At 42.0% G+C, this 22,736-nt stretch overlaps 4 protein-coding genes across 9 annotated transcripts; 3 read left to right on the forward strand and 1 right to left on the reverse strand.

Moving 5' to 3' along the window:
* Positions 1–240: 240 nt before the first annotated feature.
* LOC4330198 (ceramide kinase-like) lies at positions 241–6,240 on the reverse strand. 5 transcript variants are annotated; one of them, XR_010739005.1, is made up of 14 exons: positions 6,041–6,215; positions 5,085–5,243; positions 4,771–4,938; positions 4,570–4,662; positions 4,308–4,400; positions 3,507–3,765; positions 3,392–3,418; positions 3,201–3,285; positions 2,632–2,781; positions 1,908–2,009; positions 1,449–1,835; positions 912–978; positions 489–833; positions 241–352 (listed from the first exon to the last, which is right to left on the reverse strand). XR_010739005.1 is itself a non-coding variant. In XM_015771986.3 (14 exons), the coding sequence occupies exons 1-14, from the start codon at positions 6,134–6,136 to the stop codon at positions 696–698; spliced, it is 1,884 nt and encodes a 627-aa protein (XP_015627472.1). In that variant the 5' UTR covers positions 6,137–6,215; the 3' UTR covers positions 241–695. The 5 variants fall into 5 exon arrangements, 2 of the variants coding, with proteins under 2 accessions (XP_015627472.1, NP_001403728.1); XR_010739006.1 differs by adding an exon at positions 5,863–5,922 and having other exon boundaries at positions 241–833; positions 1,925–2,009; XM_015771986.3 differs by adding an exon at positions 5,863–5,922 and having other exon boundaries at positions 241–833.
* Positions 6,241–7,249: 1,009 nt separating this feature from the next.
* LOC4330199 (anaphase-promoting complex subunit 8) lies at positions 7,250–11,682 on the forward strand. 2 transcript variants are annotated; one of them, XR_001542766.3, is made up of 5 exons: positions 7,250–7,596; positions 7,694–8,057; positions 9,326–10,576; positions 10,899–11,239; positions 11,322–11,682. XR_001542766.3 is itself a non-coding variant. In NM_001416800.1 (4 exons), exons 1-4 carry the CDS (start codon positions 7,508–7,510, stop codon positions 10,986–10,988), a joined length of 1,794 nt encoding a protein of 597 aa, NP_001403729.1. In that variant the 5' UTR covers positions 7,250–7,507; the 3' UTR covers positions 10,989–11,655. The 2 variants fall into 2 exon arrangements, 1 of the variants encoding a protein (NP_001403729.1); NM_001416800.1 differs by having other exon boundaries at positions 10,899–11,655.
* Positions 11,683–15,432: 3,750 nt separating this feature from the next.
* On the forward strand, positions 15,433–19,366 carry LOC4330201 (chaperone protein dnaJ A6-like). The gene is made up of 8 exons (XM_015770830.3): positions 15,433–15,686; positions 16,130–16,298; positions 16,385–16,559; positions 16,657–16,786; positions 18,074–18,207; positions 18,278–18,420; positions 18,543–18,741; positions 18,832–19,366. Exons 2-8 carry the CDS (start codon positions 16,149–16,151, stop codon positions 19,161–19,163), a joined length of 1,263 nt encoding a protein of 420 aa, XP_015626316.1. The 5' UTR covers positions 15,433–15,686; positions 16,130–16,148; the 3' UTR covers positions 19,164–19,366.
* A 1,374-nt stretch (positions 19,367–20,740) lies between these two features.
* LOC4330202 (ethylene-responsive transcription factor ERF024) lies at positions 20,741–22,166 on the forward strand. The gene has a single exon (XM_015770831.3). The coding sequence runs from the start codon at positions 20,805–20,807 to the stop codon at positions 21,666–21,668; it is 864 nt and encodes a 287-aa protein (XP_015626317.1). The 5' UTR covers positions 20,741–20,804; the 3' UTR covers positions 21,669–22,166.
* Positions 22,167–22,736: the final 570 nt, after the last annotated feature.

Here is a 22,736-nt window from a genome sequence, read left to right on the forward strand (position 1 = left end):
TGCCTACCCAATACCCGTGTAAATCCATCCAGCTCCAGCAGCATCAGCCGACACGGATGCTTTGCCGGCGCACGGGGGTTAAAATTAGGCACGGTGCAGCTGTGCCCAGCCCCAGTGGGCTAAATCGTCACAGTGTGCAGATCCACCAACCATTCCGACGAAGAATATTATTGCCCCAGGGTACGTCGCAGTGTGCCCAGACATGTTCTGATCATATGTTCGCTTCACTCTACTTCCGGATATTGGAATCACTTTTTTTTTTTTTGAAACGGAGATATTGGAATCACTTTACAGAGCAAGTTCTGCTTTATTACACAGCATGTCATTGTTTCAGACCAAAACTACTCCTGCACTTAGGGGGTGTTTGGGAACTTAGAGACTAAATTTAGTCTTTCTCACAAAATTATAAGTCCCTATGGTAGGGACTTATATTTTTGTGAGAGGGACTAAAGTTTAGTTCCACTTTAGTCCCTCCAACCAAACACCACCTTAGTAAACTACATGCCTGCTCTTTCCGGTGGCAAAATTGAAGCGACCCAGGCTTCTGCATTCCGTAATCTGGGCGCTGTGTTTTCCATTTTCTACAGAAAAAATAGCAACAGAGTATCGAACAGGAACTTCTGTACAGCATACAAGTACAACACGCCGGGGCCTTTTGCAATCGTCCCTTCGGGAGAAAAAAGAGAAGGGAATAGCTACACCTCCGGTCCTGACGCAAAGAGGTTGACAAGGCCTCGGAAAGCTTGAACAGATACCTCACAGGCCTGAAGAAGTTCTCCGTCCAAGTTCCAGACACTTTCGTCATGTGACGATATAAAAGTAAATGCTTGTGTCTGCGGAAATCGGAAGATCATGCTCAGATATAATAACATGAAGGTAAAATGAAGAAAGAAAAGAAAAGAAAATGATACCTTATGATGTTCGACAAACTTGAAGCTCAGAGGATCTGAGCCCTTCTTGGTAAATTGTGTTAGATGCCTGCAGATAAGTCAGAACTCATAAGAACATACTCTGCAAACAGGGATAGTGACCAAATCTAGAAACTAATTTCTGAGTGAATTTAGCATGTTCTTTAGTTTGTGAAAACTACATAAAAGTGGAAATATACTAGATTTATTTTATTTTGTATTCCCATTTCTGTTATGCCTGTGCGGCCATGTTCACTTCAGTGAGTAAACATACATCAACTATGAAAAGGTTCAGAGTTCCAACTCGAGCGCAACCAGTCTATAAAAAATAGCTAAATAGGGATGGTGGGTCAATATATAGGTACCCATTGACCCACTTTAGTTCAACTGAATCAACTAAAAATGAACTCATCTGACTATTAGTTCAGCTAGCTTGGGTAAATGGATATCCATGTATTGACCTACTCCCTTCCTAAATTAAGAAAACTTTTTAAACTTGGGATAATACGCACACCGGACCTCTTGTAACAGATTTCTCACCATAAGTAAAAGGGAAGAGGGCAATCTCTAATGAGCAGAAGATGAAGAAAACCATCAGATAGGTGTGCGTCAGCTACTAGACCATCAGGGGCTCTTTCGTTACGACATGAAATGACAGCTGCACCAACACTGAGAAAACGACCCTTGGACCAGACCCATTTTGGGGTCTCACAAGCTGTTCTGGAACTGTCTGGATTTTCATCTTCTGAATTCTGTTCAGATGTTGAAGTTCCTTTGCATATTAAACAATTTGTTCGGCAGATGGTTTTCCGATGTCTATTTTGATGGTATTGCAGTGTTTGGACTCCATTTGCATTATTCTCTGCCGATGCTGTAAGTGAATGAGTGTTTCCATTTTCAAGAAAAGCCACTTTTGCCTCATAAGATCTGAAAAACAACTAGAGACTGTTAATTTCAAACTGAATAGGTAGATACCAGCACAAATTCATTGTTAATCACCTGTGCTTCAAAAATACCATTGTTCCAGAGAAGTCATATCGCGCAGGACCCATCCACCTGTACTTTTCACTCTCCCTTATAACTTCTCCATAAAATCCATATCTGTAATCAGATTTAAACCACAGGGTTTCAGCAGTTATGCAAAAGAGGAATCCGCAGATGGTCATATCCAAAAGACTCCATTTTTTAATGGATGACGCTGTTGACTTTTGAACACATGTTTGAGCATTCGTTTTATTCAAAAAATGTATGCAAATGTATAAGATATAAACCATGTTTAAAGTACCTTGAGTGATAAAACAACTCACAACAAAATAAATTATAATTACGTAAGTTTTTTTTTGAACAAGACGAATGGTCAAACACGTGACAAAAAGTCAACGGCGTCGTCTATTAAAAAACGGACGGAGGTAGTGTATGTTCAGTGCAATCCATGACTGCCTGTGATGCTAGGAAGAACACAAGAAAATAATATGTTTCCCTAAAAGATTTAGGTTAAAAACATAACAATCTAGCTTGGGTTAACTTTTTGAAAGTGACTTCAACTGAAGCTCTGAAGTTTTCTCCAGAACTTTAAGCCCTTTTATGGACTGATGTTAACGTTGACATAGGATGCCTATGCTGGTACTGCACAACGACACAGCCACATGTAAGAAATAGGTAATCAGAAATCAAATTTGTGGTAGTATTAGCTATATATCATGTCTAAGAGACAGTAGCATACCCTGCAAACGAAGCAGCATAGCGCACAGTTGGTGAAACCTCAGCTGATGGGCTACTTTTCCATCTGACAACTTGAGCTATATCAAGTGATATCCTTCTGCCGAGGATAATAAGCAGAGCAGAAGTCACAGGATCTCGCTCCCCAGTTGTACTGCAAACATCAACAGGGCTTCAACAACCAGAAAAGAACTGAAAGTGATGATCAATAATTTGTATGCAACAATATTGGGCTTATTTTTAGTCATCACAAGACAGCAAATGGTTAATACAATGCATGTGCTCCTAGTGTTCAATGGATTTAAAGCTTAATAGAAGAAAACTTCCCAAGGTGCATAGTAGTGTTGAAGGATCAGCTTGATATTATTTTAGCAGGTTTGTGGGTTATTGCATGTTTGGCGTTATTGCACATAAACTGTCAGGTATGATTAGAGGATCATAAGTTCATAAACCAGCTTGCATGCAACGGAACATAGTTACAGTTTTTTAAGGGATTTGAATTTCCAATGTTAAGCAAACATTGTAATCCTAGTAATACAGATCAGTAAGAATAGATATAAAATTGATTACTACCTGAGAACAATAGCATCCGTTGAGCCAGAAGGAATTATTCCAAGCCTAAACCAATTATTTGGGAAGGAGACTAAAGGCACCTGATCTGCAGTAGCATAAAGTGGAAATGAAACAGGAACTCTATGTAAGTCAGTAAATCTTAAAAGTGTAACAATTTTAAGATAAAGCAATAGTTAGGATTTCGCACTGACCTCCATTGCATGGTTCATCACTAGAATCTACAAATAAGAGACAAGAAAATTACTTACAAGAGAAATTTCTCTGTATAATATGAGGTAGATGTAAATTGTAAAATCAAAGACATACCTGATGACGAGATGTCCAATCCTGTAGATCGTGTGGTTGAAAGAAGGGGCTCATGATCATCAGGTGTGTTAGAACTTCCAGAGATGGCATTTGCATCATCTCCTGTGAGCTCACTATTGCTTAGATCATTATTTCTATGTTCTTGACACTTCATGTTGTTTCTGAAATATCCAAACCCTTCTGGAGTTGGAGGATAAGAATTTGTGTGCCTTGTACTTAGTAGCCCATTCAAAATTTCATTAAATAAACCATCACCACCCTAAAATGTACAGTTTGGAGATCAGGGTAGTAAAACGAGGAGGAACTTCAGTATGCTTATGATTTATGAACAAGTTGAAAAGTGGATTGAGAATGTGAGTTTTTTTTTCTCTCAAAGTGAAAAGTGAAAGTTAGGTTTGTTTCTCTAGTGGCAATCAATGCAAGGTTTATATAGCCATACAAAATTTTTGGACATGTACTAAGTAATCTCCAATTCTCCATGAAATTTAACCAAGAGGTATATTTTGACAAGCTTGAAGTGTTTTTCAAAATACATAATAAAGCAGTAGAATATGAGCATGCTCTTGTGGCCAGATGCAGCTGATTGTGGATCATAACTAAGCGTGTTCTCTGGCCTAGCACTCATCTTGTAATTGTGATGCTTAATATCAAACAATGATAGACAAGCATTTATTGTGTTCTAATAAAAAAAGGGTAAGCATAAGCATCATAGCACTTCCCTATAACTATAAATTATTCAGGAAAACAGAGAACATTATTTTGAACGAATAAGTAGAAAAAAAATCACTCAAGTTCACATACCACTGCAATAACACCATCAAATTTCTTGAGATCTTTATCTGATAAAGATGCTAAAGTATCATATGCATGTCCTGCTCGCTGTGTGACTATCACCTGAAGCAATGTGCATATGAGGCGATCAGGAGTTGGAGCTTTGAGGGTTGTTCAACAAAAAACTTATAATGGTAATGTCACAAGATCAGAAAAGAAAATCAGTCATACACATCATATGCTCATCTTTAACTGTTATAGATTTTTTATACTTCCACTGGCAGAAGTTTACCTTCGTTTTTACTTTTGCCCGCTCAAATAATGGAGCTACTGTTTCCCAATTCTTACACCCTCTACCTTTTCCACACAATGGATGGACAAATACCTACAACATGAAAATTAGTTGATGCAAGAATATAAGACCAACGTTGAGCAGCACTGACATGTTTGTCAAAATGCTATGTCAAGGAGCAGAAAAGCACATCATATTTACCATGAGGCTCTTGGGCCTATCCTGTTCCTTATTTATGCACGTCTTTATATGCTCCACCCAAGTTTTGCAGGTTTGCTGGTCTTTATGACCAAAAATATATTCACAAGGTACCCATGGAGATGGTCTTTTTCTTGGTCTTGTGACCGTGTGTATGACAAATCGGTTCATCTGCATGAGCAACAGTTTTTTGTCAATTATTTGTAAAAGGTGTCATCTGGAAGAGCTTATATAATGCATTATTTAATATGGCACGAACGCTTTGACACATATTACAGAAAATTAAGTCTGCAAAGTAACTAGAAGGGATGTTATACCTCAGTATTTATCTTGCCTTGAACGGTAGCTCTTGCATTCCAAGGTTCACATACAGGACCCACCTCAAGAAGCTCTACAGCATAGACATCTGAAAACTTAAGCTTGCTCTCTAACTTAGGTTGCATTATGATAGATGACCAACATGAAGAACTCACTTCCTGCAATGTACAGAAGCACAATGAGCAGAAAACACACAGGTGCATGTCAAAAGCAAACTGATAGCTTCTATGAGTACTTGTATGATTTGCAGATGGATAATGTAAGTCTGACGGAATAGTAAAATTGCACTATCCTTGCTGATAGGAACTAAATGCATGTCAAAAATGTCATATTCACCAACTATGTCTTTCCACACGAGCTGGAAGTCTGGAGCTCTTTATTGAATATTTCAACCAAGGTTCAAGCTGTGTTTTGTGAAATGATAGCTTCACAAACACACTACTAGTGTTCCTGTTTCTAGTTTGAGTAAGAATATTATCCCTTTTAAAAAAGCATGCTTATGCTGGTCACAGACGCAATCACACATCTATACACCGTCATCAACACAAGCTACTTATGTTCCAAACAGAAACTTCAATATCGCCATGTTGGCCAAGATAGCGATCCTCTCCTGAGCTTTTCATTAACCACTGATTTTCATGAATCTCCTGAAAATTGTTGGTATAAATAGTGAACCAACTAGCCTATGTTCAGAATTCTAATAGGTACAGTACAAGGTTGTAGATTCACTATTTCAGACACCAGCGCATTATTCATCGTCTACGCCTCTCTATCTACCTTCCGTTTCTTCGATTCAAGAACCCGAAGACCGGAAGCTACGAATTTCCTGACTCCATCCTACAATTCAACCAAGACTCCTGTCAAAACCCCAGTTAAGTCTGTAGGATCTAAAGACTAGATTCGGGGTGAGCGCAGACGGGCAGAAGGGCAGCGGCGGGTGCGGCTGTGCGTAAACCTGGTGAAGGGGCTGGAAGGAGAGGCCGTCGTCGCCGACGGCCACCGTGACCTCCCCGACGCCGTCCAGGAAGAGCGCCTCGCCGCCGCCTTCCATGGCCTTTCCCGCTTGCTGTTGCTTGGTCTCACGACTCCTCCCCGGTCACCCGCGGTGGGGGAAGAGGAGGGGCAAATGCGAATTCTTCCTCTGTTTTTTTTTCCTTTTTCAGTTGGGTCTGTGCGCGCTTGGGTCCGTGGTGGCTGCTTTCGCGTGTTCGCTGGCTGGACGTTTTTGACCAACGGCGCCTTTTCTTGTCAGTCCTTGTGCTTGTACAGTTCAATAACTTTGCCAACAAATTATCCGTAGCAAACGACTATTCTTACTGTTTTTACTTCTCTTAAAGTTTATAAAATATGGAGAGGTCAAAAAAAAAATATAGTGGTTTGAAATTACAAGAGAGTGCCATCTCACAATCACTTATAACTTTAGAGCAAGAATAATAGTTTCGTCGACAACCGAGTACATAACATCTAACTCATCTGCACAAGGAGCTTTATAGCAAAGATCATATGCAATAGCAGGTTGTTAAATTAGCAAACTGCTAAAACTTTTGCGTAGATTTAGCATGGCTAGTCGCACATGTCCCACAAAACCACGTGAGTTTCCGTCAGCATGGGCTGCAAGTGGGTTACGATCTCTTTTTTCCGGTGCTACCACCTAGCGATAAATCAACTGCTCGTATTTCTCTCTCTTCTTCTCTCAATCTTCTACCTAGAATTGAGGTAATGTGGATCAATTTATCACCCGCTGACTCATCTTTATTGTATCTGCTATTAAACTTCTCGAATGAAATTGGATAAAATTCTGGATACTCGTGGCACGTTTTTAAACCGCTAAACGGTGCGTTTCGTGAAAAAAAAATTCCTATATGAAAGTGGTTCTAAAACGTCAAATTAATTTGTTTTTCAAGTTTGTAATAATTAAAACTTAATTAATCATACATTAATACCACCTTATTTTACGTAAAACACTTAATCTTTATCTTCAGGAGAAAATAACACCACCCGAGGGCATGCCTTTACATTTTCAGCAGCACTTAAAACAAAATATACCATCGATGCAACCATTATATATTTAAAAATAAATCTATTTGATTTTATATGGTTTGAGGAGAAATAGTTGATTCGGTAAGCCTATTGCATAATTGCACAAACGACGACGAGCAGCAGCAGCAGCAGCACCACCACCACCGCTTCGTCCGCCCCGTGCCCCAACGGCCGACGCTGCTGCACGGCACGGCCCCCGGCCGAATCTGCCGTGCGCGGGTTGGCACAGTGGCACACGCCCAAATTCCATCCCTCCCGTCCCTAGCCGGTTCCTCTCCTTCCTCCCCCCCTCGCAAAAATTCAAAAAAAAGCTTGCGCTCCTCCCGTCCTCCGGCGCCGATCTGCTCGAAGGAGGCCACCCCCAACCTCCCCGACCAAACCAATGGCTTCCTCCAACGAAACCTACCGCGTCGAGCTCCGAGCCGCCGCCCGCCAGCTCGGCGAGCGCGGCCTCTACTCCGCCGCCAAATGGTACGTACGCCCCCCTTCCCCTAAAACCCACCAGGGCCCCCCTCCTCTAAACCCTAACCCTAACCCTAACCGCCGCCGCCTCTTCCTTCCTTTGTAGGGCGGCCGAGCTGCTCGTCGGAATCGAGCCCGACGCGACGCCGGCCCCGTCGTCGGTGATGGACACCCCTTCCTCGTCGGGCTCCGCCGCATCCGGGGGCCGCCTCCTGCACCTCCACCGCAGCGGCGGGTCCAGCTTCCGCCGCCGCCTCCGCCCGGGCGCGGCCGAGGCCGGGACGCCGCTCGGCGGCGTCTCGTACGTCAGCACGCCCATCCCCGACGACGACGCGTTCGACGTGGGGGGTGATAGGTACCTGCTCGCCAAGACCTACTTCGACTGCCGCGAGTACCGCCGCGCCGCGCACGTCCTGCGCGGCCAGACCGGCCGCAAGGCCGTGTTCCTTCGGTGCTATGCCCTGTACACGGTGAGTTCGGATCCTATTGTTTTTTTTTAATTATTATTTTGGTGTGCGCGGGCGTGTTCCAGTTTGCAGATGTTTGGTATAGCGAGTGGTGTTTGTCTGCTTGAGGAAATGTCTCTCTGGAGCTGCTGCAAATATTTACGGCTGCAATTCGCTTATAGAGTTATTCATATTTTTCAACCTGTAGAAACATCTGATTAGTTATCTTGACGTGTCAATGGAGTAACAGTAGTGGGATCTTACTGAAGGAAACAACAGGAATACATTAAAATTGTTGTAAAAACGTAAAAATATTTTTATTTGGTATGTTCTCCTTTGTTCATGGTTTGGGCGCTAAATCTTTGAAGCCCTAGGAGCGCCGATACTAGGATTTACTTGTCTTAATTTCCCCCCATGTCATGGTATAATGATGTACTGATTTATGTCAGTTTAAACCTTAGTAATTTGGTAAATGTCTGAACATATTGAAAAATGCTGAACCCTTTATTTTACATAACTGTTGCTTATTTGCTTCGTTCCTGGTTGTTTGGTGTCCTTAATTATGCATTACAGGGATGCTTGATTATTTTTATTGTAAGCAGGGGATGCTGGTTTGCTGCAATGTTAACATTAGACGAATTTATTGCATGCAGGAATGCATTTTACTAATACAGTGGTTCTGTTGTAATGAAGTTTGGAAACATTATATTCTAATATTGAGATGTATGGGCAGTATAAGATGTTAACTTATAGTAGTAACATGATTGCCTGATGCAACAAGGAGGGCTGAGGATCCAGGTCCATAAATGATTTATCTTTTCCTCTTTGCTATTTAATTTGTGATCTGCTAAAATAGGAGTATAGGACACGCCATAGTAATACAGTATATAACTGTACGCTTGAGGCTATGTTGCTTTTGATTGCTAGTGTGCCACTAGTGAATAGTGACTAGTATTGAAGTATTCAATTTAGAACCGTGCTGATTTCCATTTTAGCAGGTCTTTCTATTACCTGGATTTTTATTTAAGTTGGTAAGCTTCACTGTCAATATATACAGTTATTGTCAATCTTTGCATCAATGTATGTCTATATACACTAACTTATTAGATCGTACAAATGTGGCTAGCAGTCTTCTTATCCATGGAAGGATTCTATTAAATGATTTATCTTTTCCTCTACAGGTTATCTAATCTTCTAAATACTAGAAACTGTCTCCCATTTGCTTCATAGTTTAATTAGCATTTTGAAATTTGACATGCTTGGTGATCATAGTTCTTTTCTCTACAATTTAGGCTGGAGAGAAACGGAAAGAGGAAGAAACAGTCGAGCTTGAGGGATCTCTGGGCAAAAGCAATGCTGTTAATCAGGAACTAGTTGCATTGGAGAGAGAGCTCGCAACACATCGGAGAACTGGTGCTATTGATTCATTTTGTTTGTACTTGTATGGCATTGTTCTACGTGATAAAGGCAGTGAAGCTCTAGCTAGAACAGTTCTGGTGGAATCTGTCAACAGCTACCCTTGGAACTGGAGTGCTTGGTTAGAGTTACAATCTCTCTGCACTAGCAGTGACATTTTGAACAACTTAAATATCAAGAATCACTGGATGAAAGATTTCTTCCTTGCTAGTGCACATCTCGAATTAAAAATGCATGAAGAAGCTTTGAAAAGATATGAGCGCTTAATGGGGGTTTTCCGTTGCAGTGACTACATTCAGGCTCAAATAGCTACCGTGCAGTATAGTATGAGAGACCTGGATGAAGCTGACATGATTTTTGAAGAACTCCTTAGGACTGATCCTTTCCGTGTGGATTCTATGGACGTTTACTCAAATTTATTGTATGCAAAAGAAAGCTCGACTGCTTTGAGTTTCCTTGCTCACAGAGTATTTTTGACAGATAAATATCGCCCAGAATCTTGCTGCATAATTGCAAATTACTACAGTTTGAAGGGGCAGCATGAAAAATCAGTTCTGTACTTTCAAAGAGCGCTGAAGCTTAATCGAAAGTATCTTTCAGCTTGGACTCTTATGGGACATGAGTTTGTTGAGCTAAAAAATACACCTGCTGCGATTGATGCCTACAGGAGAGCTGTTGATATAAATCCCAGAGATTACCGTGCTTGGTATGGTCTTGGTCAGATCTATGAGATGATGGGAATGCCGTTTTATGCAGTTTATTACTTCCGTAAGTCATCATACCTACAACCTAATGATGCCCGGCTTTGGAATGCTATGGCTCAGTGCTATGAAAGTGATCAACTCCAGATGATTGAAGAAGCCATCAAGTGCTATGAGAGATCTGCAAATAATAATGACACCGAAGGAATAGCACTTCATCAGCTAGCAAAGTTACATGGTATGCTTGGACAATCAGAGGAGGCAGCATTTTACTACAAGAAGGATCTAGAGAGAATGGAAGTTGAGGAAAGGCAGGGCCAGAATTTTGTTGAAGCTCTGCTTTTCCTTGCTAAGCATTGCAAGAGCATAGGCAGGTTTGAGGAGGCAGAGCACTATTGCACAAGGCTCTTGGATTACACCGGTCCGGTAAGTTCAATTTTACACAAAATTCCTTTTACTTACTGATGAAAATAACAAAAGATGGAATGGAGCAAATAGACTTCTTCTTATTTATTGGCTTTGTTAATGAACACTTATGTTTGCGTACTAATGTAGTTCAAATAGACTTCAACTCATCCAGTAAGCATTCACTTTGATTTGTTCTTTTAGGGTGCCTGATTTCTTTACTCTGGGTCTAAGAGTGGGAACTGGAAAATCATGTTTTTCATTCATAAATAATCAATCTTTGTTTGATCTCTTCTTTCTGATGATTCTGATTCACTACCACCCGTATGTTCTATATTTACAGGAAAGGGAGACTGCAAAAAGTATTTTGCAAGGGCTAAAAAGAGCACAATCGGTACTTCCGTTGATGGATATCGACCATTTTGCAATGTAAATTTGACTTGCAGATAAGTTATTTAGTTGGAAACTAAGGTGTTAAGTGAGATGTACAAGAGAAAACTACCCCTTGCGTATTCTTTTCTCCATTTTTGCATGCATCGAGGAAAGCTACACATTGGTTTCAAGAGAACTGCTATAATACAGAACAGTCATCATGAACAAAGGGGATTGGTTATCACTCACACCGCACCAGGCAAGGAAAAGAAATCTATCTAAGGCCACACACTGACCCACCTGATGAAACTGGTACTTTGCGTATCTCCAGTACCAGTAGAGCAGCCACTTCCGAGCTTCATAATGTAATCCTTATTGTTTGTATCCTTGCCAGAAAACTCCATATTGCTGGAGATGTTGACCTTGTGTGCATGATGATCTCTTCCAGTTGCTGAAGCTTGGTAATTAGTAACACTAATCGCCGGCATGGGGCAAAAATGAGCGTCATCGGGATGATGAAGATCGCTAGCTCAAGTATCGGCATTGCTGCTTGCTTTCTGCTAGGTTCTGTTTCTATGGCTTTTCTTCACTAGATTGCTTTGGTCTGTGTTGCACTCAAAGTTCCATGGAGTTGCTTGCATATATAAGCTTCTTGGAAGACTTGCCTTGTCTGGATTCCAGTTCTCATATTCTTGCTTGTTAAAATAATTGTTGATGCTTTCCTTTCCAATAATTCCAGTTTTGTCAATTTTTTATTCTGTCTCGCACCTATCATGCATGTTTCCTGTGTAAGGATCATTATTGATTGCGTTGCCCCACTCGATGTAACACCACTGGAATCGTGGAATCGGTGGGATTAAAGTATCTTGCAATTACGCATATCACTATATTCATCTGTTCGATCTATTAACGTGTAAAGTCCTTTATACGTTCCTTTCTTTTTTAAGTATGTCTTCCTGCTTACTCCACTTTATAAGCACTTTCCGGTTTAACAATACACAGTTTAGTTAGAAATGATCCTGCCATCAGGATTTGTTTGCTGAAGCTGGAGAGTTCACACTAAAACATTTATTCTTTTTTGTTGGCTGGGAAGTTCACACTAAAACTTAACATTGGCATGCCATTCGGTTTGGGGCTGCACGGGGCAATATCAGCGTGCAGTTTTGCATTGTGCTCCCCAAGCCTCCAAATGATACGGACAACTAGCACATCATCACCACATCAACACGACCGACTGCCCAACAACAACGGCAACTACTGGCAGCCAAAACCGCAAATATACACACACATTTTACCACACAAGCACGAACTGAAATGGAACTATCATCTCACCGATTGTGTTCACATCTGCCAGCGTCCAAACGTAGCATCATTGTTACGAGTCGACGTTGGCTGCTTAACGAGCTACTATTTTTTTCGTCTCTTTTCAAAGGCTCCCCCATTCCTGGGCCTGGACAGCTGGACCAGTTTCAACAGTGAACACCCATCATCAATCCATCATCGGCGAGTGATTGGAGAGAAGGGCGAAGAGAGAAACGGAGAGGCACTTTGGGATAGTTCAATGTACAAAACAGCACCATTATTTGGTCTTTTTTGGCATTAAGTTGGTTCATTAAAGTCCAAGCTGTTGCATTAACGGTGATAGTTTTGTCTCAGTTATTGTACCCCCATGGGTACACATATCTTTTGCTTCTGTTTAAGTACTACCTCGCCCAAATACAGCTTCACCATTGCATGACGCCAGGAGTTTACATAGCCAAGGCAATAATGACTAATGAGCAAATCATTCATACGTCGATGTGACTTGTTCCCGTTAAGAAGCACACTGCCCGCCATTGACAAACAAAGCTCCAGCGTAACAAGGAAAACAAAAGGCTCTTAACCGATCGGAACTTTCGATATCGCTGCGCCATTTTGGATTTTTGGCCATCTTGGCTCATGTTTGCGTTTCAAGAAAGCCCTTTCACGGTACAGCTAGACAGCGACACAAGCAGGCATCAATGCATCGTGTATTCGTGTATCGTCGTCTCTTCTGGTACAGAGGACTTACTATAGCCTGTATGACAAATAGGAGCTCGTCTTCTCGTATGGAGGAGTACTACGTGTGTGGCTGCCTTGGCTAGCTGGTGTATGATGTTGTACCTTGCACTCAACAATTAGGGGGTGTTTTAGATCCAGGGGTGTAAAGTTTTGACTTATCACATCGGGTATTATATAGAGTGTCGCATGGGGTGTTCGGGCACTAATAAAAAACTAATTACAGAATCTGTCAGTAAACCGCGAGACGAATTTATTAAGGCTAATTAATCCATCATTAGCAAATGTTTATTGTAGCACAATATTGTCAAATCATGGAGCAATTAGGCTTAAAAGATTCATCTCGTAAATTAGTCGTAATCTGGGCAATTAGTTATTTTTAGCCTATATTTAATACTCCATACAGGTGTTCAACCGTTTGATGTAACAGGGTGTAAATTTTTGGGATGGGATCTAAACAGGGCCTTAATCTGGTTCTAGTTCCTCCTATGTTTTTACTTTCTCTGCTCGTCGCTTGGCCCCAAGCTCTATGGTCAACCTCTCGATTGACTGAGACAAATATGTGACTGAGGGGCTATTCAGATTGACGCTATTTCTAACCATACAATTTTTCGGTAAAGTTGTCAAAAATATGCCTACATTTAGTTTTTTAAATTAAACTTTGGTAAATACATAAGAAATTTTGCCAAAATTTTGGTAATATTGCCAACTTACCAAATCCCAACTTGCCAAAATTTGATAAGATTTATTTTGTCTACAATTTGAACAGCCTGTGAGTCTTTGGTTCACTTTCCCAAATCCCAACTCACATGTCTCGTTTTTTGTGCACACACTTTTCTTCTACTGAATGATGCATTTTTTCAAAAAATTCTATACGAAAGTTATTTTTAAAAATCATGTTAATTAATTTTTCAAGTTTTTTTTAGCTAATACTTAATTAATCAGGTGCTAATGGGTAACATTATTTTCTGTACGGGCTTAACTCCACCTCCCGAATGCAGCCTAAGGATGATTAAAAATGAGAGAAAAAGACCGATGCTCTCTAAAAGCGAGGGGTGGGACCAATCCTCTCACTAAGCGAGGGGTGGGACCAGGGTTTTACTAGGAGGGTGTTCTTCAAAGGTAAGGTAAGGTGAAAATTAAATGATACGTGGTTGGGTGAGATAATTAGGTTGCCTCTAGTCTATGTTAAAACTAACCCTGTCATATTTTTGGAAAACCGAAATTTGGCAAAGTTTTGTACCAATACCAAAATTTGATAAGATAAAGGTACGTAGATGTTGTTTGGTTTGATTTCTTGCCAAATATTCTTGTGTGGAGTTATGTCACTAAGTTTAAAGAAATTTATCCAATTAGTAAGGTATGCTAGAGTGCTTGGGATATATCTAGTTTGCTATCTTATTAGAATTTGACAATGCTAAAATCTGGCAGGGTATCCATAATGTGATGAAATAGTGGGTAATAAGCATTGAATGCATCCATGTTACCAGGTAATATACATTGTGGAGGCGGTAAACTACTACTATCAGGGTATAAGCTTACTATAAAGTATTAACACTTTATGGTGGGTCCCATCTATTTTTTTTAATTATGGCATGACTCATGTTTGAAGTTTTTTTAGATGGGTCTCACCTTATTATCCACTCTACACATATATACATTGTGGTGCATATCCAACCTACTACTACCAGCAGGGTTCACAATTCCGACGAAAACCAGTCGAATTCCGCAAAATTTTAAGATTTCAACGAGGCTTGAAAGTAGAAGCCGTCTGAGATTTCGATGAGTTTCATCTAAATTCAAATTTGAATTGATAAAAAAGGAAAAAATCAAATAAAATATTATAAATAGTATGATATTCATATAACCTATTGGGATATAAATTTTCAAAAAAGTATTCTGTGTATTTATTGAAATTTGCAGTAGGAAAGAAAAGAATAACGAATTAAAAAAAAGAAAAAAGACTGTAGTTACCGATTGAAATTTCGATAATTTCGTCAAAGCCGATTGGTTTTCGCGAGCTTATCGGTAAACTTAAGGAATTTGTATTTAAATTTTGGTTTATGAAATTTGTTCGGAATCTACCGGCTTTCCACCGGATTTCGCGAAAACCATCGTTCCGCCATAGCCCAAAACGGAAGACCATCTCGGAATTGTAAACTATGACTACCAGTCTACCACCTGACACGCGTCCACTCTTATACTAACTAGTTTTGCAATAAACATTGGGTGCCCGTATAGCTGAAAACGGAATTAAACTGAACATGCCCGTAGTACTGTAAGATTCTTTGTGAACGGAGTCTCTGTTGGCGACCAGACGAGAGGACTCGGAATACAAATGGGCCGAATAATTTCGAGCCATGGTCGAAATGATCAGGCCCACTGGACCGGAGCCCCGTACCATGCCGGTGAAGAGCCCATCGAACGACCCACCTACGTACGCCGCGTGGTCCTACGCCGACCGACTTAAAGAAAAGTTCAATAAAGACGCCCTGCAACCCACAGGGACGAGGCCTCTCTCTCTCCCTCGCCGCGCCGCCGCCGAACACACCCCCCCCACCCCCCCTCCCCACACGCCTCCGCCTCCTCGCACCGAACCGCCTCGGCGCGAGCGCGAGGGAGAGAGCTCCTCTTCTCCTCCACGGCGGCTGCGCGGCGTCGTCCCGCTCCACCGGGCCGTCGTCTGGATCTGATCTAGGAGCGGTCGCTTCTTCCTCTTCCGGTGAGGAAGCCAGCCTTTGCCCTAGCTATGTAGCTCGTGTTTTCGTTGGGTTTCCTGTGCTTTTTTTTTTTTAATTTGTGGCCGCAAACGGTGGGATCCATCCAGATCTGTGATGTTTGTTCGTGGAGAGTGGTCTCGGTTGATCCCGTCTGATACGGGTTGTTTTGATCTGTAGTTGTTTATTACCCTGAGTTAATACTAGCAATAACAACTTGTTAATTTGGCGATTGGGATGAACCCTAATGGTTCTCGCTGAGTCCGCCCCTATGTAGTATTGCAATATGTATATCATTCGAGCTCTATTAGAAGATTGGTTCTTCTTATTGCAAGAATTGTGTGGTATATTTTTTCTTTGTTTGCAGGATATTAGTTTGTACTAATGCTACTCATTGTAGTTATTGCTTCATGATTTGTTGATCTGATTCCAAGTTTTACGTTTGTAGGAAGCCCTTTTTATCAGTCATGTACGGACGCATGCCAAAGAAGAGTAACAATACCAAGTATTATGAGGTGCTTGGTGTATCTAAGACAGCAACCCAGGATGAGCTGAAGAAAGCGTACCGTAAAGCTGCCATTAAAAACCACCCTGATAAGGGTGGAGACCCTGAGAAGGTCTGGGGACAAACAGTTCTATATTTGTCTACTCTTGAACTGTTGGTTTGGTTTGGTTGACGTTTTACTTTTTATGGCTTGGTCAGTTTAAAGAATTGGCTCAAGCTTACGAGGTTCTTAATGATCCTGAAAAGAGGGAAATCTATGACCAATATGGCGAGGATGCACTCAAAGAAGGAATGGGAGGAGGCAGCAGCAGTGATTTCCATAGTCCCTTCGATTTATTTGAGCAAATTTTTCAGAATCGTGGTGGCTTTGGGGGTAATAAAATTATGAAAAATGCTTTACTTTGATCCTTTATCCTTCTATATTTTAGAATGAAATATGCACCTATTTACTGTTTTGTGGTTGAAAGTAGGTAGAGGACACAGACAAAAGCGTGGCGAAGATGTGGTACATACTATGAAGGTTTCTTTAGAAGACCTGTATAATGGTACTACCAAAAAACTGTCTTTGTCACGGAATGCTCTGTGCACAAAGTGCAAGGGGTAAGTATCTTGCACATTCTCGAGTGGTTCTTTCATACTGAAAGGATTGTTATTTGTTATTGTCTTGAATTATGAATATATACAATTTATAATAATAATAACTATTGACTGCACAATTTATAATATTAATAACTATATTAACTGCCCATGATAACTTGGGGGGTTTACTTTCTTTATCTCTAAACTTAAGTTTGTCTTCAAATTATTTTCTGGATCATTTGAGTGTTAAAAAGTCCCTCTGAATCTTATTTCTATATAACATTTATTTCTGTTTTGTTTATTTTTATCACATAGTGAAGCACTTTTGATTAAATACGTGTAGCTGGTAATGAACTACGAACTTAATTGGTTCATTTGCACAAATGCTATGTTTAATCTATGGGAAGATGCAATGTAGTTTACGACTTGAAAAAGTCTGTGGCTGTATCTGCAACAGGGCTAACAGTAACTGCGTAACTTGTCTATCTGTTTTTTGTGTTATAGGCATTTAACATGATTTTTTTTCCGAAAGTAAAAAAATGAAAAATATTAAGAAGCAACATAGTATATCAAATTAATAGTGAATACATGGGCACCCAAGTTAAACAAGGAAGGAAGTGAGCCTAGCTCACTTGGATTTGAGCTGAATATATACATATGTGGTAGATGTTAAGACTTGTTTTTGTCCAGCTATGCTGCTGTCAGAAGCTGTTCTGCCGGTTCTGACTTCTGAGTTTTGATGGATGTGTTTTAAGAGAAATATGCATGGATTTGGTCCTCGTATAAGCGCACTTCACACACAAGTAATATTTTGTAGTACAGCAGGCTCAAACAAGTAATTATTGTCATGTAACACAACACTTGCTACCCACTTCCCCTCTTAAATTCAAGGTGAAAAAACTATTGTTGTTCTGAAAGTGGGGGTGAAACTCTAGTAACCTAGATGACGATCTGTGCAAATGTACACTAAGGCCTTCTCTTTTCTGAACAACAAAACCAGTTTATCTTTTTTTGTATTATTACTACATCTGTTTCTGTACTTGGCTACTTGCTGTATGTAAGAGTCATACTGCTACCTCTGCATAGCATCTCCGAATTAGGTTACAGGGTTGGATTTTGCCCCAACCATGCAGATGTCCATTTATTGCCCGAACGTTCAGCTGAATTTGATGGTTCTCTACAAATGAAACTTGCAGTTTTGACTCTTGTACTTGTAGTGCTCAATTGTTACTCAGTTTAATGCATTCTTTTTTTTTTCTAGTTTTGTTATATTGGTCTCACTGTTGCCTTACGTTTTTGTACCTTCAGTAAAGGATCCAAGAGTGGGGCAGCAGCAACTTGCCATGGTTGTCATGGTGCAGGAATGAGAACAATAACAAGACAAATTGGGCTTGGCATGATCCAACAGATGAACACTGTTTGCCCTGAATGCAGAGGATCAGGTATGCCATTGTTGTATCTTCATTAGAAGACATCTTCTGGTTGAGTTTGCCTAATGATTAATTTGTCCAGGTGAGATGATAAGTGACAAGGATAAATGCCCGAGTTGTAAGGGAAACAAAGTAGTCCAGCAGAAGAAGGTCTTGGAGGTTCATGTTGAGAAGGGAATGCAACATGGCCAAAAGATTGTATTCCAGGGTGAAGCTGATGAAGCTGTGAGTCTTATTTACATAAGTATCAGGCCGTCATGTGCGAAATGTGGCAACTCGCATCTTGATGTGTGTGTTCATAATATGTTGGAGCTCCCATCTAACATTGCAAATTCATGCTTTTGCAGCCTGATACAGTGACAGGAGACATAGTTTTTGTCTTGCAACTTAAAGACCACCCAAAATTTAAGAGGAAGTTTGATGACCTCTTTACTGAGCACACAATCTCCCTGACCGAGGCTCTGTGTGGCTTCCAGTTTGTTCTAACCCATCTTGATGGTCGGCAACTCCTAATCAAATCTAATCCAGGGGAGGTTATAAAACCTGGTATGCTTTCCTCTTTTGACTCTTTTACCCATTGCTGTCTGCCTTTATAGTTTCTTGTTGGACATGTTGATAGATGATTTTCTTGGATAGGTCAACACAAGGCCATCAATGATGAAGGCATGCCCCAGCATGGCCGCCCTTTCATGAAAGGTCGTCTTTTTGTTGAATTCAACGTGGAGTTTCCTGAGCCTGGTGCACTCACTCCTGGCCAATGCCGATCGCTTGAGAAGATTTTGCCACCACGACCCAGGAATCAATTGTCAGACATGGAGCTAGATCAATGTGAGGAGACCACCATGCATGATGTCAACATAGAAGAGGAGATGAGGCGCAGGCAGCAGCACAGGCGGCAGGAAGCATATGATGAAGACGACGACGAGGATGCTGGAGCTGGACCAAGGGTACAGTGTGCCCAGCAGTAAGAACAATTCGATGCCATTCGGACTAGACGATTTAGCGTCTCTTATCATCCAAAGACCGCGGTAGCTACTGAGTTCATTCTATTCTTTTTTTTAATGTACCCCCACCTAAAGTAGCTGATGCATGTTATGATTTCTCTTTTGTGGGAAATGTTATGCTACCATTTTTGTTGTCTTAAGATTAAGGAGCTTGCTATTAGTCATAATGATGTTGCGGCCTCACTACAATTATTACAGCCTGCCGTATTATATACCAAAATGAGCTAATCCTCGACAATAATTCTTACAGACAGCGGACCGAATCAGTTGTATTATACTATTATGCCTGTGGTTCTGTATGGGGATGCAACCACGCAATGCCTGTGTCATGAATACCCTGAATCCATGATGGTATGGTAGTCAAATGTTGCATGCTTAAACTCGTTTCTGGTCCAAGTGGTATGATCTGATCTGCGATGCATTTGCTCTGCCTACTGGGCCAATTTATTTTATGCTTGCTCTTGTTCAGCATGCGAGGAACAACAGTGCGAGGCTTGGGTTGGACGTTGAAACTGATGCACCACTGGTGGCCACTGGCCAGCTCCACTTGTTCAAGAAGATCCTAACTTCTGAATCTTCTGAAAATCTGAACCGATATGTCCACCATTGCCGTCGTCTGCACTGCAGATCGTTCGGTTGCACCAGCAGGAAACAGTACTGGATCCTGCAGGGAAGGTTAAAACAAAGCCGTCGACCTATGATTTCATTGAACGAGTCTCTGTCTCGCACTGTATTAACATCTATTTAAACAGCTAGTGGTTGAGATGTAACTTTTGTATGGGCAACGTATGCCACTCTAAGCTCGCTAGGCCGGATTTCCAAATTTAAAAACAACATTGGCCGGTCCTGCCAAGATGGTGATCATAGGGGGTGTTTAGATGGGGCTAAAACTTTTTAACCCATGTCACATCGGATGTTTGGACGCTAATTTGGAGTATTAAACATAAACTAATAAAAAACTAATTTCATAAATGAGAGCTAATCAGCGAGACGAATTTTTTAAGCCTAATTAATCTATAATTATAAAAAGCTTACTGTAGCATCACATTGTCAAAATCATGACATAATTAGACTCAAAAGATTCGTCTCGTGAATTAGTCCAAGGATATGGAATGTGTTTTGTAATTATTGTATGTTTAATACTCCAAATTAGTATCCAAACATCCAATGTGACATGGACTTAGAATAAGTCCCTGGAAACCAAACTGGCCCATAGCCTGATAGGTTCTTATACAATTGAAGTACAGAATGAGTAGTTGTACAGATTGCGACTGTTAACCTTTGGTTAGCCAGTACATGACATCCACTTGTTCTTGCAGAATTTCTAGCCCAGCCATTACATGACGTCCACTTGTTTTTGCAGAATTTCTCACATGTATTTTTTAATTCAGGAGCTTATTATTTATTAAAAAAATATTCAGGAGCTTAATTTTTCTCTCAAAAAAATATTCAGGAGCTTAACTATTCTTGGCTGGTAGTGGCAGCACAGTCTCACAAGGCGCTCTGCTATTTATACCTGGAAGGAAGCGCATCTCCTTCCTGCGGTATTCTGTGTGCCTCTCTCTCTCTCTCTCTCCTCCACCTTGTCGTAGAGAGGAGGCGGCCATGGAAGCTGCCGCGATCCATGCGCCCACCACCACCACCTCCTCCGACTCCGGCTCGTGCGTCACCAATGGCACGCGAGAGAAGCGCGAGATCTCTAAGCACAAGCAGCTCAAGCGGAAGAGGAGCACCTCTCCTGCTCCTCCTCCCGGCTGCGGCGGCGGCCAAGGACAGGAAGCGGCGGTGGAGACTGACGCTGACGCTGGCGCCGCCGGCGAGGAGGAGAGCAGCAGCTGCGGTGGCGCTGGCGCCGGCGAGGGCGAGCGCAAGAGGGGTGACGCCGGCAGGCACCCGTCGTACCGCGGCGTGAGGCGGCGGAGCTGGGGCAAGTGGGTGTCGGAGATCCGCGAGCCGCGCAAGAAGTCGCGCATCTGGCTCGGCACCTTCCCGACGGCGGAGATGGCCGCGCGCGCGCACGACGTGGCCGCGCTCGCCATCAAGGGCCGCGCCGCGCACCTCAACTTCCCGAGCCTCGCCCACACGCTCCCGCGCCCGGCCTCCACCTCACCCTCCGACATCCAGGCCGCCGCCGCCCTCGCCGCAGCTGCAGCCGCCACCGACCAATGCGAGTCCTCCTCCTCTGCCGTCGCCGCCGCCACCGCCACCGACGCCGAGGCGGCGGAGTCCACCTCGTCGGCCGCGGCCAGCCCGTGCGCCGCCACCAGCAGCGTCGAGGAGAACGCGCTGTTCGACCTGCCCGACCTTCTCCTCGACCTGAGCGACGGGCTCTGGTGCTCACCCGTCTGGACGACAGCGCCGGCCGATCAGTACGACGCCGGCGACGACGGCGACGACGCCGCGGCGCCGCTCCTGTGGGCCGAGCAGTGCTGGATGGACGCCCCAGCGGCGCCCGTGCAGCCTGACTAATTAAGCCAATCCACCTGCTCCGACTCGCCGGCCGGCCATTGCACCGGTTGGGTTGGTCGCAGCAGTCAACCTATCGACACCATGGGCGTCTTTTTCTTTTCTCTCTGTTTTTTTTTCTTTTTTGGAGGTGCCTTGCTTCGTGTGCAGTGAAACGGCGCCACGCCGCGTTTGCGGTGGGCGATCAGGCGATGTGATTTAATTAATTACGGAGGGGAAGTCGTTTTAGCGCGAGGTGAAACAGCGGATTGCATCGATCGGCGGCAAGAACTGCCTAGACATTTCATTGATCAAATTACTAATTACTCCCCTTCGTGGTTGTGTGTAAATCAATTCGGCAAACATTTTGGGAGAGCCTCGTGTAATTTCGTCTTTTTCTTCTTCTTCTTTTTTATTTTTACAGTAGTAGCGTGCATTGTAAATTTTAGAGATGTGCTATATATGCCTATGGCCTAAAAAGTATTCAGAGACGTGCTATATAAACGATTTTGCTTCAGATAACTCGAACGTTCAGTCATATTTCTTCTCTTTTGTGTACGTATATATCTAGCAAAAACTGAGATACTTTGTGTTGCGATTTTTTTTTGTTTTCTTTATGTACGCGTCAACATCATGTCATCATCCTACTTTACAAAAGTAAATTAGCTCTAGTTCCAGGAGGGATATTACTTAAGCGGCCGGGAATATTGTTTATTGTCTAATTAATTACTCTATAATCTCCTAAGTTCGATAGAATTTTTTTTTAAAAAACGCAACAATGCAAGCAGTGTAGAGTAATTAAACTTGATGAGAGGTGAAGATAATGCAAGTAACGAGATTCCAAAAAGTAAAAAAAAATGGGCCCGGTATGTAAGGTACAGGCCTGCTACACACGGTAATAGAATATTACACTTACAGTACTATTACAATCTAAGGGTTCCATTTATCAATAAAAATAGATGGTCAGATGGGACGAGTAATTAAGAAATAAGACCTCATCAGTCATCAGAAAAAAAAAGGGGCACGTACAGGGTGACGCCACTATCATGTACGCAGAGCTGCCCATTTTCATTTTTTCCGAAATATACTACA

Source organism: Oryza sativa, chromosome 2 (assembly GCF_034140825.1).
Source record: "Oryza sativa Japonica Group chromosome 2, ASM3414082v1".
In the NCBI taxonomy this organism is placed as follows: domain Eukaryota; kingdom Viridiplantae; phylum Streptophyta; class Magnoliopsida; order Poales; family Poaceae; genus Oryza; species Oryza sativa.

Excerpts from the sequence above, each read along its gene's own strand:
- LOC4330198 (XM_015771986.3), bottom strand. The coding sequence starts at position 6,136 with ATGGAAGGCGGCGGCGAGGCGCTCTTCCTGGACGGCGTCGGGGAGGTC. Across the intron at positions 2,782-3,200 it reads ACGGATGCTATTGTTCTCAG|TACAACTGGGGAGCGAGATC; the intron begins GTAGTAATCAAT and ends TGATGTTTGCAG. Across the intron at positions 979-1,448 it reads CCTCTTCCCTTTTACTTATG|GCATCTAACACAATTTACCA; the intron begins GTGAGAAATCTG and ends ACTTATCTGCAG.
- LOC4330202 (XM_015770831.3), top strand. The coding sequence starts at position 20,805 with ATGGAAGCTGCCGCGATCCATGCGCCCACCACCACCACCTCCTCCGAC.
- LOC4330199 (NM_001416800.1), top strand. The coding sequence starts at position 7,508 with ATGGCTTCCTCCAACGAAACCTACCGCGTCGAGCTCCGAGCCGCCGCC. Across the intron at positions 7,597-7,693 it reads CTCTACTCCGCCGCCAAATG|GGCGGCCGAGCTGCTCGTCG; the intron begins GTACGTACGCCC and ends CTTCCTTTGTAG. Across the intron at positions 10,577-10,898 it reads TCTTGGATTACACCGGTCCG|GAAAGGGAGACTGCAAAAAG; the intron begins GTAAGTTCAATT and ends CTATATTTACAG.
- LOC4330201 (XM_015770830.3), top strand. The coding sequence starts at position 16,149 with ATGTACGGACGCATGCCAAAGAAGAGTAACAATACCAAGTATTATGAG. Across the intron at positions 18,208-18,277 it reads CCCTGAATGCAGAGGATCAG|GTGAGATGATAAGTGACAAG; the intron begins GTATGCCATTGT and ends TAATTTGTCCAG. Across the intron at positions 18,742-18,831 it reads AGGGGAGGTTATAAAACCTG|GTCAACACAAGGCCATCAAT; the intron begins GTATGCTTTCCT and ends TTTCTTGGATAG.